Source organism: Caloenas nicobarica, chromosome 6 (genome assembly GCF_036013445.1).
Source record: "Caloenas nicobarica isolate bCalNic1 chromosome 6, bCalNic1.hap1, whole genome shotgun sequence".
Taxonomy (NCBI): Eukaryota; Metazoa; Chordata; class Aves; order Columbiformes; family Columbidae; genus Caloenas; species Caloenas nicobarica.
In genome coordinates, this window is record NC_088250.1 from 37,004,603 (window position 1) to 37,020,448 (window position 15,846).

Genomic DNA, 15,846 nt, shown 5'->3' on the forward strand with positions numbered 1-15,846 from the left:
GAAATTCCAACTGCAATTTCAAACAGAATGAACCGATGAGCCAAACTATCTTTCTCGAGATTTAAGTTCATGCAGCTAAAAATGTCTAAAATGTAATATTTTAGTCTTCTGCCTCTGTTGTTAATTTATTTGGAACCTAATAGCACTTGCATTCAATTTTAAATTTCCCTTTCTGAGTACCAAATAAAGCAGCAGAAGTACTAAGTGTTTAAAGTGATCACTACATCTCTCTCTTAGCAGACCCAGCTCAAAGTATTCTGAAATTGGACCAACTTGAGGGTAGATTTGGGGACAGATTTTTGCCCTAAAAAAAACCCCAAACCACAACAACTAACTCCAAACACACTGTTTCTACATGATTTGGGAAGTATGAGAGAGTACCTGAAAATCATCTGCGATAAGAGACGAGCTGTTACAATGACCTTGACATATTACAGTTTGGTTCAGGTATTGAAAATGTAGATGTTAAAACATGAGAAAGCAGAAACTTTCAGCATTGCCTACATACTCATGAAAGCAATTAGAAGTTGGCTGTCTGGACCTCAGCACTCCATAATCAGGTATTAATCTCAAAGGCTTTCCCTAAGAAAGCCAGGCTGGACATATAAAATTTTATTCAGCAGGAAAGGGAAGACTTCATATTAACCTGGTGTAAAGAAAAGCACTAAGCTTTTCAGTAGAGTCTCTGATGGTTGAGTGAGACATTGTAAAAAGTGGTTTTCCCAAGCAAAAACAAATTGGAAAATCAACTTTTTGATAGACAAGTCTTTGTCTTCTCCAAAGAATATTAAGTACATACCTAACTCTTCAAATATATTTTAAAATGAAACAGCTCTACACATGCAGATACTACATGCCTAGTATCTTGCCTATATGCATATGCCCTTCCCATTTTATACTTCAGCACCATTTGGAAAACTAAACTGCTTCTTCCCTTTGTAAATCACCAGTTGTTTTTTTGCTGCATGGAAAAAAAAAATGGTAAGACTACACAGAAGAAAAGCAATAAAAAATATTTAGTATATATGGTATATAAAACCTCTGAAATAAACCTATGCAAAATATTAAGCCAGTATATACAGGGAAAATATTCACGATACTTTATTTTCATATATACATGTATCATTTTTTGTATACACACAGAGAAATGTATATCTACACATTTGGCATATAAATATATGACTATAACAAATATAGAGGCTAAATATTTCTCTGTATCTTTGAGTGCCAAATATTTTTTCTAATATTTTATCTTCTCTGTACTAGTTTTATCAGTTGTTCTCTAAGCCATTCATTGACTACAAATGACAGAGACACAGACAAATCTTCTAAGTGCTAAGGACAAGACACTGTACCCACTTCCAGATCTCAAGGTGATGATACTGTGAAAATAAAATTGGGCTTTATGCACAAAGTACTCATAATAGGCCCCGTAAACTTTGAAAAAAGAAAAAAAAAGAAAAAAAAAAAATCACTGTTTCAACAAGCACATTTTAATGTTGTATCTGTACTAAGTAGCATTCAGATAAATGGTGAAATTTACATTTTCTTACTTTTTGGTTTAGGTACAGAATCAAATGTAGCAGGACTGCCAACACCTTAGTGTCTCTGGTTTTGTATAGGAAGTGTTAAACAGTAAACATTCTACTTCTACCTGTCAAAAATGATGATCTATAGATATTAGCAAGATCTATAGACATTCATATTTAATACAGTCATCTTTTGAGCAGTATTTTATTTATACTAATTCCTGATGTTCAGCTTTATGTTTAGTAGCAGACATTAACCAGAACTATGTTTTCATTAAAGAGAGTAAGTATTCAACAACTCATCTGAATGCTGTAAGCAGTAAATGGATTCCAAAGTTTTCTTCAGTAAAACACATTTGTAAGCTTACCTGTATAGTAGCAATTGCATTTTCTAAACTCCATCCATGTCTATGAGCCAACGTGTATATATTACCTGTTCTATTTATGTCTATGAGCCAATGTGTATACATTATTTATTATATTTTATACTTACACAGTGTCTGTTTGACACACAAGAAAAATGTCAATAAAGGTAGTGTGAATACACAGAAGAAATTCAGACAGTTATAATACCGTGATTCACTTTTTAGTAACTATGAGAGGACCAATCTCAACATCGATGGTTTGAAACTTCGGAAAGTATCCTTCTCATGCCACGAGTCATATTCTTTTTTCTATTTTTGTTCACCTAGTCACCTCGAAAATACCAGGAGATTGTAAACATCCTTTTATAACAGATCTTTGGAGAAATAGTATGTTATAAATACCTTGCTGTTTACGTGGATCATAAATCTGGAGCCCAAACAAAGGTGGTCTCTCACTTCTTAACAGTGTCACATTTCTTGTAACCAGATCCAACTGGAAAATCGAACCATTCATATAATCTGTCCAGTAAATATAATTTCCGTGATGTGACAGTCCAAAAGGATGATTCAGATCTTTTCCATTATATACCACCTGCAATTAATTAGTGGTAGATGAGCATTAGCAAGGTTAAAATAATTCCTAATTTTTCTTAGCAAACACTGCAGAGAAAATAAGACAAGAAATGGGAAAACAGAAGTAAGTACTGTGCCCAAACATAACAATGCAATAAAATCAAACAAAGAACATAAAGCCGTTCTACACACCAGGATCAATATCTAACTTCAAAACTTCACATAAATTCATTTTAAGTGTCCCCTGTCAGATAACGCAGAGGAATGCAGGTAACCATGCAACCATTTTGTTCAGTAAATATCTACCTTCTTCCCTACCGAGGAAGCGTAGTTGTTTACATAACTTTGAGTATCTGTCGAGTATATCAAATATCTGCTTCTTTTAAAGCAAAGAATAAGTGTGCATGAGTTGCTTATTTTTGTTGAAGCGTGAAGTGTGTGCAGAGATTACTTATTTATTTCTGTGAGCTTCCTCTCTACTTTAGGTTCTGATAACTCTAAAAAACAAACAGAAAACATGCCACAGTTTGTTCCCCAAATAAGACAAACTTTCTTCCATGCACCTTGTACTTCTGGTTTATTGACTCAAACTTAAAACTACAAATTACACCCAACACTCTATTTCCATCTTGCCTTAAAAGAAAGAAGCAGTCCATCAGATGCCCTATTTTATCTCTGTTTAGAGACACAAACCCAAGAGAGCAGGGAGATAAAGCCCGCTAGAATACAACTACTTTGAGGTGACAAACATCAACCCCTTTTGCCCTTAACATTTTCTGTTTGGGCTTGGAATTCTTTTAGTCAAAACTCCTCATGACAATTAACTGCTTCTGAGCGAAACTCATCCATCAGTCATTTATCCACTGGTTACTGGTGGAATTCTTGTAGCATTTGCCCACCCTCCAAAATCTTTGCTATACTGACGCGGAATTAATGACACTATTGACCCAGTTACGTTTTGACCAAAATATCCTATAATTTACAACAAATAACTCAACATCAAAAGTGCCTTCTAGTTATTTTTGGCTACATTCATTTTATTCAAATAGTTATGCATTTTATTTAATTACAGGATTAAAGAGAAACACTTTTCAAAAAAGCCAGAACCATTCTGTGACACACTTTGAAATAAAACCTGTGAAGACGGGTGCTTCTTCTTATTCACCAGTTCTAATGGGAGGCAAAACCAGCAGTTCCCACTAGTAATCCATGGCATTTAACTTTCCTAGATATGTTCTGTCCAGGAATTCACAAGATGTCTAGCATTGTTAGTAGACAAGGATCTCTAATTAAAAAATGTCTTTCTGCCAGTGCACTCGGCTCCCTCCTCCCTCCATTATAGGGCCATAATGGGTATGGAGCAAAAGTAGAAGCACTAAATGTAAAGCCTGACCTAACCAGTACGACAAACTGCAACGCTGCAGCATTAGTACAGGCTTAACAACAGATCCCTCAATATAAAGGCTTTTAAAAGCAATATTAAAGCAATATGAGCTTGCACAGGGATGAGTTCCAGGGAGGACTGTGTATCTAGCTAGTATAGCCATTAGTAACAACTAAAACAATCTCGCTCCATCTTAGCACTTGTTGAGCGCTCCCCCTCTGCATGTTAACACGAATGCTTAAATGAGGCACTGAGGTTCATCAACAGTTGCTTATCCAGTGAAGTTAAATAAAAGCCTCTCTCTGGAAGAACCAGATTTTTTTTTCCTACTGAAAAGCTCTTTGTAGTTTCGCGGCTCAGGCAAAACATAACTCATAGTCACATGAGAAAAATGGATTTTAAAAAAATTAAAAATCAACTTTTGTGTCACTTGCTAAAGATAAAAATTTTAAGCTGTATTATAGTCTCCCACAGGAAGCTGCCAAAATCGCTTGTTTCAACAGGGATTACACTGGACATGCGGCAGGGTTATGCAGACTTTTAAAAAGCTTGAAAAGTGTTTTTAACATAACACATTAAAATCCAGAGAAAGAGCATGCCTGTGGCAAAACAGCAGTATTTTTCTCTTACCCTTCTGTCAGTTCCATTCAAAAATATCCTTTCAATATGATCATAATAGGCGTCACACCAATATAATACATTGGCATGATAGTCCAGAGTTAAACCATTTGGCCAGAGCATCTTTGAAGTGACAAAAATCTGTCGACTGTAGCCATCCATCCAGGCCTTCTCAATTCTTCCCACACTGTCATCTATCTCATCTTCTTCCCAGTCTGTCCAATACATCCAGCTACAAAATTAGAAAAATGAACATTCAGATAACATTTTTATCACGTGAATTATACTGTAGACTTCTAGTAGCAGTTCAAAACGGTATATCCACAAGCCAGAGTGATTTTGACTTTTGCCCGTTTCTTTCTGCTGCTATTTCTACAACTGTATTTACGTTCCCTGAGTACTGGATGCTGCTGAAATGACAGTTTTAGGGTGTTTTGCTTATATTGTAATGAATTACATGAATACCAAATGGGCTGACATGAGAAGTGAAAGAATTAAGACTATATTTAATCACAGCAGAATTATGATTAACTTTTTAAACCAGTAATTTCATCACAAAGTTCAAACTTCTACTTTTTTTTTCTTTGTTTTGACCATGTCTACTTTGCCTTCATGATGCAAATCTCTTCATTACGCTTAATACTATCCAAAAAGCTGCAATACATGAATTAATTTCACTCTAGTTTAACAGCTACAGGACAACCTTGACATTCTGTGAACTTCACACCCTCCATGAAAGCAGCTAAATTACTCAAAAAACTATTACGACCATTCTGCACCTCACAAAAATGTTCAGAAAGATAGATGGCTATAAAAATTATTTGAAATATAGCTGGTAGGCAATTTTAGCTTAGTTTTATGGTTTATAGTGTAGCAATGTAATCAAAACAACGCTGAAAAAATAAGTACCTATGCTACTTTAGAAAAATTAAGCAAGCATTGTAATGTCATCTAAAAGTATCAGCTTAGATGAGTTCTCTGCACTGTTCTCTATTGGATACTACAGAACACAATCTATGCAGGTTTTTTTCCTCATTTAATAAATCTAATTATCATATTATGTTACAGAATTTGCTGGTGACAACTCTGATTTCAACAATTTAAACTACACAACTTGAACTTATACAAAAGCAGAGGGTAGCACTTATGCCATCACTTTTCTCTCTCTCTCCTTTTTTTTTTTTTTAAATTTCCTCAAAGGAAAAACACATTCATGGGAAGAAACACACAGAAGCCTGTATGTAATTTATGAAGCGTCTAAACCATATTTCAGATCACATGACGCACAGTGACATCAATATGCTGACAACATTTACTAGATAGTAGATGTTTACTTTTAAAGTCAAATATAGAATTTCAATTATTAAGTATTAAATAGAGAGGAAAAACATTACATGGATCTTAAATGGACCCTACTAGTTAAAGCTGTCATGATTTAATTTCTATTTATGTGCCTCACCTTTGCTTTCACCAGATTTATGTTTCTAGAATAACTTGTGCCATCCAAACCCATTTAACCTGTCTGTACTTTGAAGAATAAAGTCCTGGAATTTAAACTCTGAATTGTCGCTGAAGTGAAAAACAGTTTTGTTATCAAATCCGTGTAAACGATGCCAAATCTACTGGTCAAAAATTTTATCAAAACCACTTTTAAGTATAAGCATAATTCAATTGATTAGGTTTTTTAATATAAGAAATTGGAAAAGATAAAGAAAAAAATGCACCATCGTTACACAGGTTTACAGATATCCAAATGTACCTTTTTTGTTTCTTTTCTATCACTTTCAAGTCACTTGCCAGAAGGTTGTTTAGGGTTCTTTAATATTTTTGTAAATACATGCTAAGAAAATCAACTAATTTTTGACAGATGAGGCTTATAAACTTCATTGCATATTTGACTCAAACAAGACTAGGTTTAATCACAGAATTATAAAACCTACTAATGCCCTAAAGCTCAGGCAGAGATGCAGGTCAGTATGGTATTTATTTTACTGGAAGACAAAATATACGTTACAAATATTTACATGACTGTTCAATAGCAATTACTGAGCTTTTCTCCATTAACTTTTTCTCTCAACTTACTCTAGTGATCGTGTCATAAGCGAAAACATGCTTGCAGTAACAGACATTCACATTAATGTGCTTTAATTGTATCTCAAAATGCAGTTAATGCTCCTGTATTGGTTAAATAAAGACTAATATTTTCTAAACGTAATTATACAATATGTTTATGTATAAATGAACATAAAATGCCATAATAAATGCTATCCCTTGGGAAAAGCTTCCAGGAGAAGTGTAATCATGAAGGGCACGCTATTTTATTAGAAAAGTGTTTTATATAATAGCCCTTTTAAGACAATACATCTTCATACACTATTTCCTGTGTCATGCATTTACTGAGCCGGAAAATTTAACAAAGCAATTGTAGGTATGGTTATGGTTTGTGGTCTGATTTTACATCCTTACTATCTGACCTTAATTAATTGTAGCCTTTCCATAGTCACTGCCATTCCTCAAAGGACAAGCTCAGAAATGAAAACCTGATAGAGTAAACACATTCTAGTATGAGGAAAACAGCCATCAATCCAGCCACACTAGAATTACCTGCCTACATCATTCTCTAGCAACAATTCCCTGAATAAATGCAACAGTGCATTTTTACATAAACGACATCTATAGCACACTAATGTGATGTTCTTTTTAGTATGCAGCCTACCACAATTAATTATGCTACTAAGTAATAAAAGTATCTGTCTCATTTAGTTTTGTAAACCAATGTGTACAAGGCTGTGGTTATAATTACCTACAGAAATTGAGACTTATAAAGAGAGAAATAAAGGAGAGTATTATAAAGTTCACTTAGTACTAAAAATACATACAGGTCTGATACACTCAATTTGTTTGAGAAAAAGGTGAATCATATTCAGATTAACTGGACAGAGGTTCAACAGTGTCTGGGCATACATATTCTTCTGAAGGCTTCAGGCAAGAATACTGGACAGGAATTACAGATATTATAGACTACTATAGAATTAGAGATGAGTATATGACTCTACAAAGCCCATCCTAAGAAAAATTCAATCCCATATTTATACTATAAAAGACAATTGTCAAACAACATAAAATACTCTACTTCATACCCATTGACAGGATCAACAACAATTCCTCTAGGGTGGGACATGTCTCCCTCCAACAAAGTTTTTCTACTCTGAGCAGCTTTTTCCAGTCTGGCTACAGCAATGGTTTTCCTGTGGCCATCGTTTGTCCAATACAGATTATTTCCAATCCAGTCCACTGCTATGCCTTCTACATTATCAAGATCTGTTGAGAGAGAGAAAATGATAATAAGAGATTAATATTATACGTTCATGTTTTAACACTATCCATTAGTATAATCAATAGAAAATATATGGCCCATATATAAGAGCTAAATTAAATTAATTCTGAAAGACATATAATTCAGGTTTAAGGAAATAGTCTTTGCTGAAAACACCCTACAGAAGACAAAGACGGGTTATAAAACTTGTGTATTAAACCATAAGCCATCGTATGTTAACCATAGCTGGCCCTGGGCAAATCACCATTTAACAAAACCCTACTTAACTTTAATCCTAAATAGCAATATCACTCAAGTCAAGGAAAGCTTCCAGAATCAGCTCTAGTAGTCTAAATTATCTTTTACCCAAATCATAAGTCTCATTCTTATTAAAAAATAACCAAAATGGGCTCCATCCAGAACCAAAATGCATCGATAATGTTCATTCCATACAGTGTGGAGGTTTCCCAATTTGAGAAGTAGTGAAACAATTCTCCAAGCAACAAGTTTTCCCCTCAAACTTACCCCACACCCTGTAGCAGTAACTACCCTCTCCCATGTGATCTCAATTTCTTAACTGACAGCATAAGGTATCTAAAAGGTTTTCCATCTCTCTTCATGATACCCCTTCCCTTTTCTTTCAGACAGATCTCAAAGTCCAAGTGGGTGGGGTGGGATATGGAGGATTTCCAGTCATTCTTCCCTGTCCCTTGTAGTGTTGTGAAGGTTGAGGCACTACCCGACTTTAATAACAGAGCTGATCTCACACCAACCCTCCAACATGTTCCTCCTGGTGTGGTCACTCCCCATCTACAGGATGATCCCGCTATTTCTCAGGTGATACCAGAGCCTCATCAATACTGAGGGGAGTGATGGAGCCTGACCTACAACATCAGTGACCACCACCTTTTCTGCTCCTTCTCCAGGAGCCCAAGCACCTGGCACTTGCCACCCCTGTTTCCTCCGTCCCTCCACAGCACATTTCGCTGGGCAGGACGGAGCTGCTGCTCCATGGACCCCTCCACCAGACAACACAGGAGCCATCCTGAGGCAGGGCAGAGTTTGCAAGTGGGACATGCCCAAACTGCCCCAAGGCCCCTCTGAGGCAGCCATTACAGAATCACAGAATGTCAGGGATTGGAAGGGACCTCAAAAGCTCATCCAGTCCAATCCCCCTGCCAGAGCAGGAACACGTAGGTGAGGTTACACAGGAAGGTGTCCAGGCGGGTTTTGATTATCTCCAGAGAAGAAGACTCCACAACCTCCCTGGGCAGCCTGTTCCAGGCTCTGTCACCCTCACTGAGAAGAAGTTTCTTCTCAAATTTAAGTGGAACCTCTTGTGTTTCAGTTGAACCCATTACCCCTTGTCTTACTGTTGGTTGTCACCAAGAAGAGGCTGGCTCCATCCTCCTGACACCCACCCTTTACATATTTATAAACATTAATGAGGTCACCCCTCAGCCTCCTCTTCTCCAAGCTCAAGAGCCCCAGCTCCTCAGCCTTTCCTCATAAGGGAGATGCTCCACTCCCTTCAGCATCTTCGTGGCCCAACCCATTACCATGGCTGAGCCTTCTGGGTTGACCCCCCAGCTCAGCTCGGTGGCCCCAGCCCCTCCTGGAGAGCCTGTTTTGGCCACTTCTCCACTCTATTCCCAGGCAGCTCCACAGGGCCCACAAAAGCCCCTGACACGTGCGCCAGCCCTTCGGCCATTTCCTCAGAGGCAGCCATGACGCTGACCGGTTGGTGCCAAAACATGGCACCCGGCGGCAGCGCCTGACAGGGCTGAGGGGCAGGTTACCGGCTGCTGCCTCCTTCTGCCTTTGCTTGCTTTAGTATCCGTTCTGAGGTCAAACGTGGGGTGGAAACACGAATTTTAGTATTACCTTGTTTATCACCTGGATTAAAAAAGACAACGGGGTAACAGCGTAATAGCTGTGACTCCAGTGCTTCCACTGAGCCTGAGAATTCACAGCACCAAACCGATGTCTCCCCTTTGCTGTGATAAAAATGAGGTTGGTATGGCTGAAAAGGTAAAAAACAACGAACCAACAACAAAAAACCAAAACCAACCAAAAAAACGCTAAAGAAACCCTCTCCTTACTATGATGCTTCTTGACATTATGTATTGTATTACTTATTTGTCATAATTGGAGATACAACTCTACAGCACAATGCCAGTGATAGGAATCATCAAGACTTGAAAAAAAGGAATGTAAATTGCTTTTTATGTTCACATTCACACTGGTAATGCCACCTACATGTAATTGAACTGTCAGCTTTCCAGACAACAACTTCACATGAACTCCTGAAGAACTGGTTTGGGACATTTCAGGTTGTTACCATTTTTACTACAACAGCATTATGTAGTCGTGCTGTGTTGCCACCATCTAAACCTTCCTTCTGATTTCTCCACCAACATACCTCCCCATAACACAATCACTAAGTACTAATGGAAAGGTCTTACTAACATTTGTAACATCAGGATACCTACAAATTTTATTTTGCAGCATCTGAAAACATATTTTCCTTGGGACAAACTCTTCACCAATAATATTTTTAGAGCCTAAACACCTTTACCAACTATCCCTCTAAAAGACTCATTGCAGAGGGGGTGGACTAGATGACCTTTAAAGGTTTGTTCTAACCCAAACTATTCTATGATTCCCTACGAGAAATTAGTAAAAATATTCATAATGGACCACAATGCAAAGCTTTTTTACCAAGTCACACTCTATATAACCTATGTAGCCCAGTACAGAAAACTTTCTGCTATTATATAACCCATAGATAACATATTGTATGTCATCAACAATAACACTAAGATAAAATACAACAGTTTCACCCAATAAATGAAATATTGGGCTTTTTATACATTTGGATGCAATAATAGCATCTAAAAAAGGTGTTGCTATAATATGAGTAGCACTGGAACATGATAAACTACGCCACAGCCTTTTTTGCTGAACATTTTTTTTTAGTAATTGTAATACCACTATATTTTCTATCAAGTCAGCAGAGCTATAATGTTTTCAAATAACTTGTCATTGCAAAATGTTTCATTTTTTGTTAATTTTATGACCATTTAAAAAAAACCCACAGCAAACAAAAAAAACCCAATACAAACCCAAAATGCATTTAAATATGATGCTGATGTATATTATGATATAAACTCACACTGCATATTAAAATTTTAAAATAACAAGGATCTCCTCATTAAGAGAGACACTTCTGTCAGTATTCTTTCAATGTTTAAAAATATTATAGAAATTTAAATGATGCTGGTGGCTACTGGAAGTCATAGCATGACAATCATGTATTATTTTAAAAATTGCTTTCTTTTTCCCCTTATCACTATCCTCTATCTGGGCACAATGACAGTGGACAAACAGCATAAATGAATAAAGATAAAAATGCAAATGAGATTTTTTTTAACATGAAATAAATTCTTGCGAATAATCTAGGCATATATAAAAATAACTGAGAAATTAGTTTACTTGTCTTGAAGTTAACTAGAGTAGTTCAGGATTCAAATGAGAGCTGCTTTCTAGCTTTAATGCTGTCTATAATTCCAAATGTGTAATCACCCCATCCCATGCATATCGATTATGTTAAGTTGAACATTCATGGAGATGTATGTATGTATATAAAATTGTGTTTTACATTTGCTAGATTTCGTTCGCTGTTGTTTTACTTTAGCCCTTGAACTGCAAAGTACAATCTGCCACCTGCAGTGACCTGAACAGTAACAGGAATTAAGAGTAAGTAACATCTCCACTGGTCGTTTTTAATTGTGTATAATAGTTCTTCGAACATGGGAGCAATTGATGCTTGACTACCTCCCTATTAACATAGAATCATTTTGGTTGGAAGAGACCCTCAAGATTATTGAGTCCAACCATAACAAATGTTCCTTTGTTTTTTTCACTATTTAGCTGAAAAACAGTGAAATTTTTTCTTCTCTTCCATTGTAGTTTCATTTCACAATTTCTGTGTTCACGTTGCTCTACTCAGCTGCATAAATCAATAAAACAAGAGTGAACTCTAGGATTTTGATCATGTTTGTACCTTTGCCTGATATATCGAATCAAGCTGAAATCATTCTGGAGGTTCAAAAAATAATACAGAGAGACAAAAGTATCCAAAGTATCAGCTAAACCTTGTTCATGTAAGAAACTAGACCTATATGTAGTAGATCGGTCATGAGTGTGGAGATGACACTACATACTGTGAGACAAAATATGAGAAAGTTACCAAAAAAACCCCAAACAAACATGTGTTTAACATTTTAATCCATATTTCTGATCAACCTAAACATCATTATACTTTTGTGGACCTACTTTTTCTTGGGATCTAAGAAGCTTGAAGGAAGCAATGGTATCAAAATTCATTGTCCAGATGTAAACCAAATACAATTTAAGTTAAAACACCCCATAGTAATTAGATATTAAATGTATCAGAAAGTTTTAAAATAAAGTAGAATTCTACAGCACAATCCTATAGACACAGTTTACATTCTTTTTGAAAAGTTATTGTTTAAAGTTCACTTTCATTTGACTGTCTTAAAGCTTTAAATACATTCCTTACATTTTAGGTGAGCTTCACATCAGGTAGCAAACAGGAACAAAATAATGGCCATTCTGGTTAAAAAGGAACGATACGACTTCAGTGACCCAGGCTTTTTTCAGTGAAGCCCATTCAACATAAGAAGGATGAGGTGAATAAAACACCATTTTGATCATAGTTCACTTGATAATTGAAAAATTAACATCTGTAATTCTAGAAATACTACCAGCATTTCACAATCAACGGGAGTATGTGGGCTCCAATTATACTGAATATAGGTGTAAGATTTTTAAAAACAGAGAGGCAACAATTTGCCATGTTGGTTTTAAGTATGCAAGAGATGCTAAGCACAGTGTGTAATTTGGTACAGAATGGCCCACCTTAACCTCAGTTAGATCATGTACACTAATAGTGCCTAAAATACTAGATTAACATGAAAATGAGTGAAAAAAACCCAATTCCTGTAAATACCAACCAGCTAAACAGCTTCCAAACATATTCACAGACTTACTTTGACCTTGTTTAAGCAAAATGTTAGCCCTTGGCCATCTTTGCTAACATTTACAACTGAATAATATAAGACTTTAAGGCTCACAGCAACCTCAAACAACATAAGGGGACAAAAACAAGTAAAAAACCAAACCAAACCAAACCAAATCAAACCAAACCAACAAACCCACAGTTTGTGTTACTTCAACTGAACAATATTCAAGTCCCTTGTCTGGCTTGTTCAATTTTTTTATTTAAAAAGCTGATTTCAAATGCAAGTTTGAAATCTTAATTACAGCAATTTCTTTTGCTGGTGTAAGTATGCTACTATTGCATTTGTGCCGCCAGCTCTAGGTTAGCCCGTGCTGTGGGCTGTCAAATAGCTATCAATACTACCCAGCAGTTTGTTTCCCAAAGTGAAGAATAAGAAATCACAGCTGAAACTATATGGGAAAATCAACCTCCAGCAGTGTGAGGTGCTCAGCGTCCTCAGCTCACAGTCAACAGCTTGTAGGATCAGGCTCTCGTGTAGGCAAACTGTAATTATCTGAGTTACAGTGTTGTTTGAGCCAGCATATCTCACAAAACCTGACAGTCATAAAAAATGACAGCTTCTAATCTGAGAAGTGACACTTACCACAGACAGAATTCCTCAGCACCATGCTGTTCAGAGCAAATATTACACCACCTCCTGACACACCTGATTTTCTCTAGTATCCTTCCACCAAGGAATGATTTAATCTGTCCCTGCTGAGTTCCTGAGAGCTGACAGGAATAAAAGCTAAGGTGGTATGGCTGGCGGCCATATTAATTTTTTAAATCATGAAAAATACATTTACAAGTGTTCTTTAGGCACACTTTAAAGTTATGAAACTACACAAAGTTCTAACTAGCAACATAAACTCCTGGGGAAGTAGTGGGGGGGAGAATGACAGTGACAATTTTTTGGTCTTTGTAAGTATTAGGACCACCAATAATACATCATCTGATAATCCATAACTCTTGTTATTGCATTCGTATTTTTGCTATGTTGTATTCATAAAGAGCAGAAATTCCAGTTGAACATGATTTAAAAGAGTGTCTTCAATTTGCTGGTTTGATATACAAAGTTTGTTCATGTTTGCATGTTTGATTAGACTACCCCCCTGTTTGACACCTTTCACCAAGGATGCTCCCTAGTATTACAATTTTTAAATCTACACATTGTCCTGCTCCTTCCTCTACTGCACATTTGGATTACTTTTTTGTAAAATAAAATGTGGTGTTTAGTAAAAGAAGGTCAGCAATGGAAGTTCTGTGATGTATTTTATCCATTTCCGTATTAGCAGTGAAATGAAGAATTACCAGATTGACAGTTGAGTATTCATTATTTACTCAGACAGCTGTCTTTTATTAAGCAATCACCGATATAGGGTAAAGAGCCACCTATTCCTTGCAAATACTGCCGAAGGGATATTCGTGCAGACACCAAGATCTGTGGAGAGACCTTGTACCAAATCATCACCGTATCACTGCAAACTGGAGATAACTTCTCTGAGACGGGTGCATTAAAACATGGGTTATGAATGACAGGGAGTGAAAATCCCTGTGCTTAACCAATGGTATTTTAGTTATTTTCATTGTCTTGAGCTTCCACTTGCAAGGAAAGGCATTAAGCTCTCTGAAGGCCAAGATGAATATTCACACTGCTTATTTTCTTGAGTACTAGAAAATAATTACCATAGAATGGATTTCAACTGAGGCAGTCGTTACCCCCTGTCCTCATGAAAAGGGCCCATAAAAGAAAAATAAATATGCATTGACAAACTGGAGGTTTTATCACTGAAACAGTATTTAATACGAGAGACGACTGTAGACCAGGGAGATTCTATGAAGTGTGGTGGGAGAGGTGGAAACCAGAAAACTGCTGGTATTTTCTCTCATTGCTATAATAAATGGTACAAACATCTCAATTCAGGTTCTAAAAAACATTTAGGAAAATATACCAGGAAACACAAAGCTTTTTGTCTAATGAGTTTGCAAGCACTACGGGAAATCTCACTCTGCTAAACTACTTGAAGAAGCTCCAGAATCCACATTGTGATACAGGCTGGAGTGAAGAAGTCTATAGAGTCCACAAGGATATGGGATGGCTCAGTGAATGATTACAAACAACCACATTATGGATATCTGTAACAAACTACTGAAAGAATAGAGTGGAGATGGAGAGTTACTCACTGGTGGGTATAACCTTCAATGGACAAAGTAAGAATTCATGACAGAGCAACTTAACCAAACTTGAGATTTCTGCAGTGAAAACTCAGGAAAAATAAACAGGACATTGTAAAAAAAGAAATTTTTCCAACTCTGTTCAAGGTCTAGCTTGGGTTTGTTTTCCATGGGCGATTTAAATAAAGCTTTAAATTATCTGTAAATGCCAGTTTGACTTCTCCTTAGTGAAATTCTCTGACTGTCACTAGCAGTTAGCATTGCCTACCATCTTTGAGGATTGTTTCTCGCTCTGTGCCGTCAATTTTCTGTCGTCCAATTAGGAAACTGGTAGTATCAGCAAAGTAAATGTAATTGGTTTCGGCGTGGAAGTCCAGAGCACGAGGATTCACCAGGTTTTCTATAGGGATCATGTATTCATCAGATACTTTGGTATTCAGGTCCATTCCCCGTATTATTCCTGGGCGTCCCTTCCCATAAAAAAGAAACAATTCATTCTTTGGTCCTGCAAAAGAAAGATTACAAACATAAACACCTGATGCTGCCTAATCTTCTTTACAGTGCATAATGTCACTGTTTAATTAACTGGCACAATTAGTGGGGGAGCGAGAGTGTTACTCAATACCAAAAATTAAACTTCCACATATTCCAAAGGTATCTAAACTCAAGAAATCTCGCTAATTATATTACCTTAATTAAAATACGAATTACTTCAGTGAGCTGCTTACATCTAATTATTTTTTTTCCACAAAAGTCCACACTGAAAAGCAATCCTACATCACACAATAACTTTGCACCTA

The 15,846-nt window shown here is 36.5% G+C and overlaps 1 protein-coding gene across 1 annotated transcript in view; it reads right to left on the reverse strand.

Moving 5' to 3' along the window:
- The window catches only part of LRP1B (LDL receptor related protein 1B), a 527,248-nt gene that overhangs the window by 243,670 nt on the left and 267,732 nt on the right, over positions 1-15,846 (reverse strand). Inside the window, exons 11-14 of the mRNA XM_065638136.1 lie at positions 15,315-15,551; positions 7,610-7,790; positions 4,482-4,701; positions 2,297-2,486 (exon numbers count right to left, since the gene is read on the reverse strand). Of these exons, the coding sequence (XP_065494208.1) occupies positions 2,297-2,486; positions 4,482-4,701; positions 7,610-7,790; positions 15,315-15,551 (828 nt within the window). The remainder of the gene's footprint in view (positions 1-2,296; positions 2,487-4,481; positions 4,702-7,609; positions 7,791-15,314; positions 15,552-15,846) is intronic.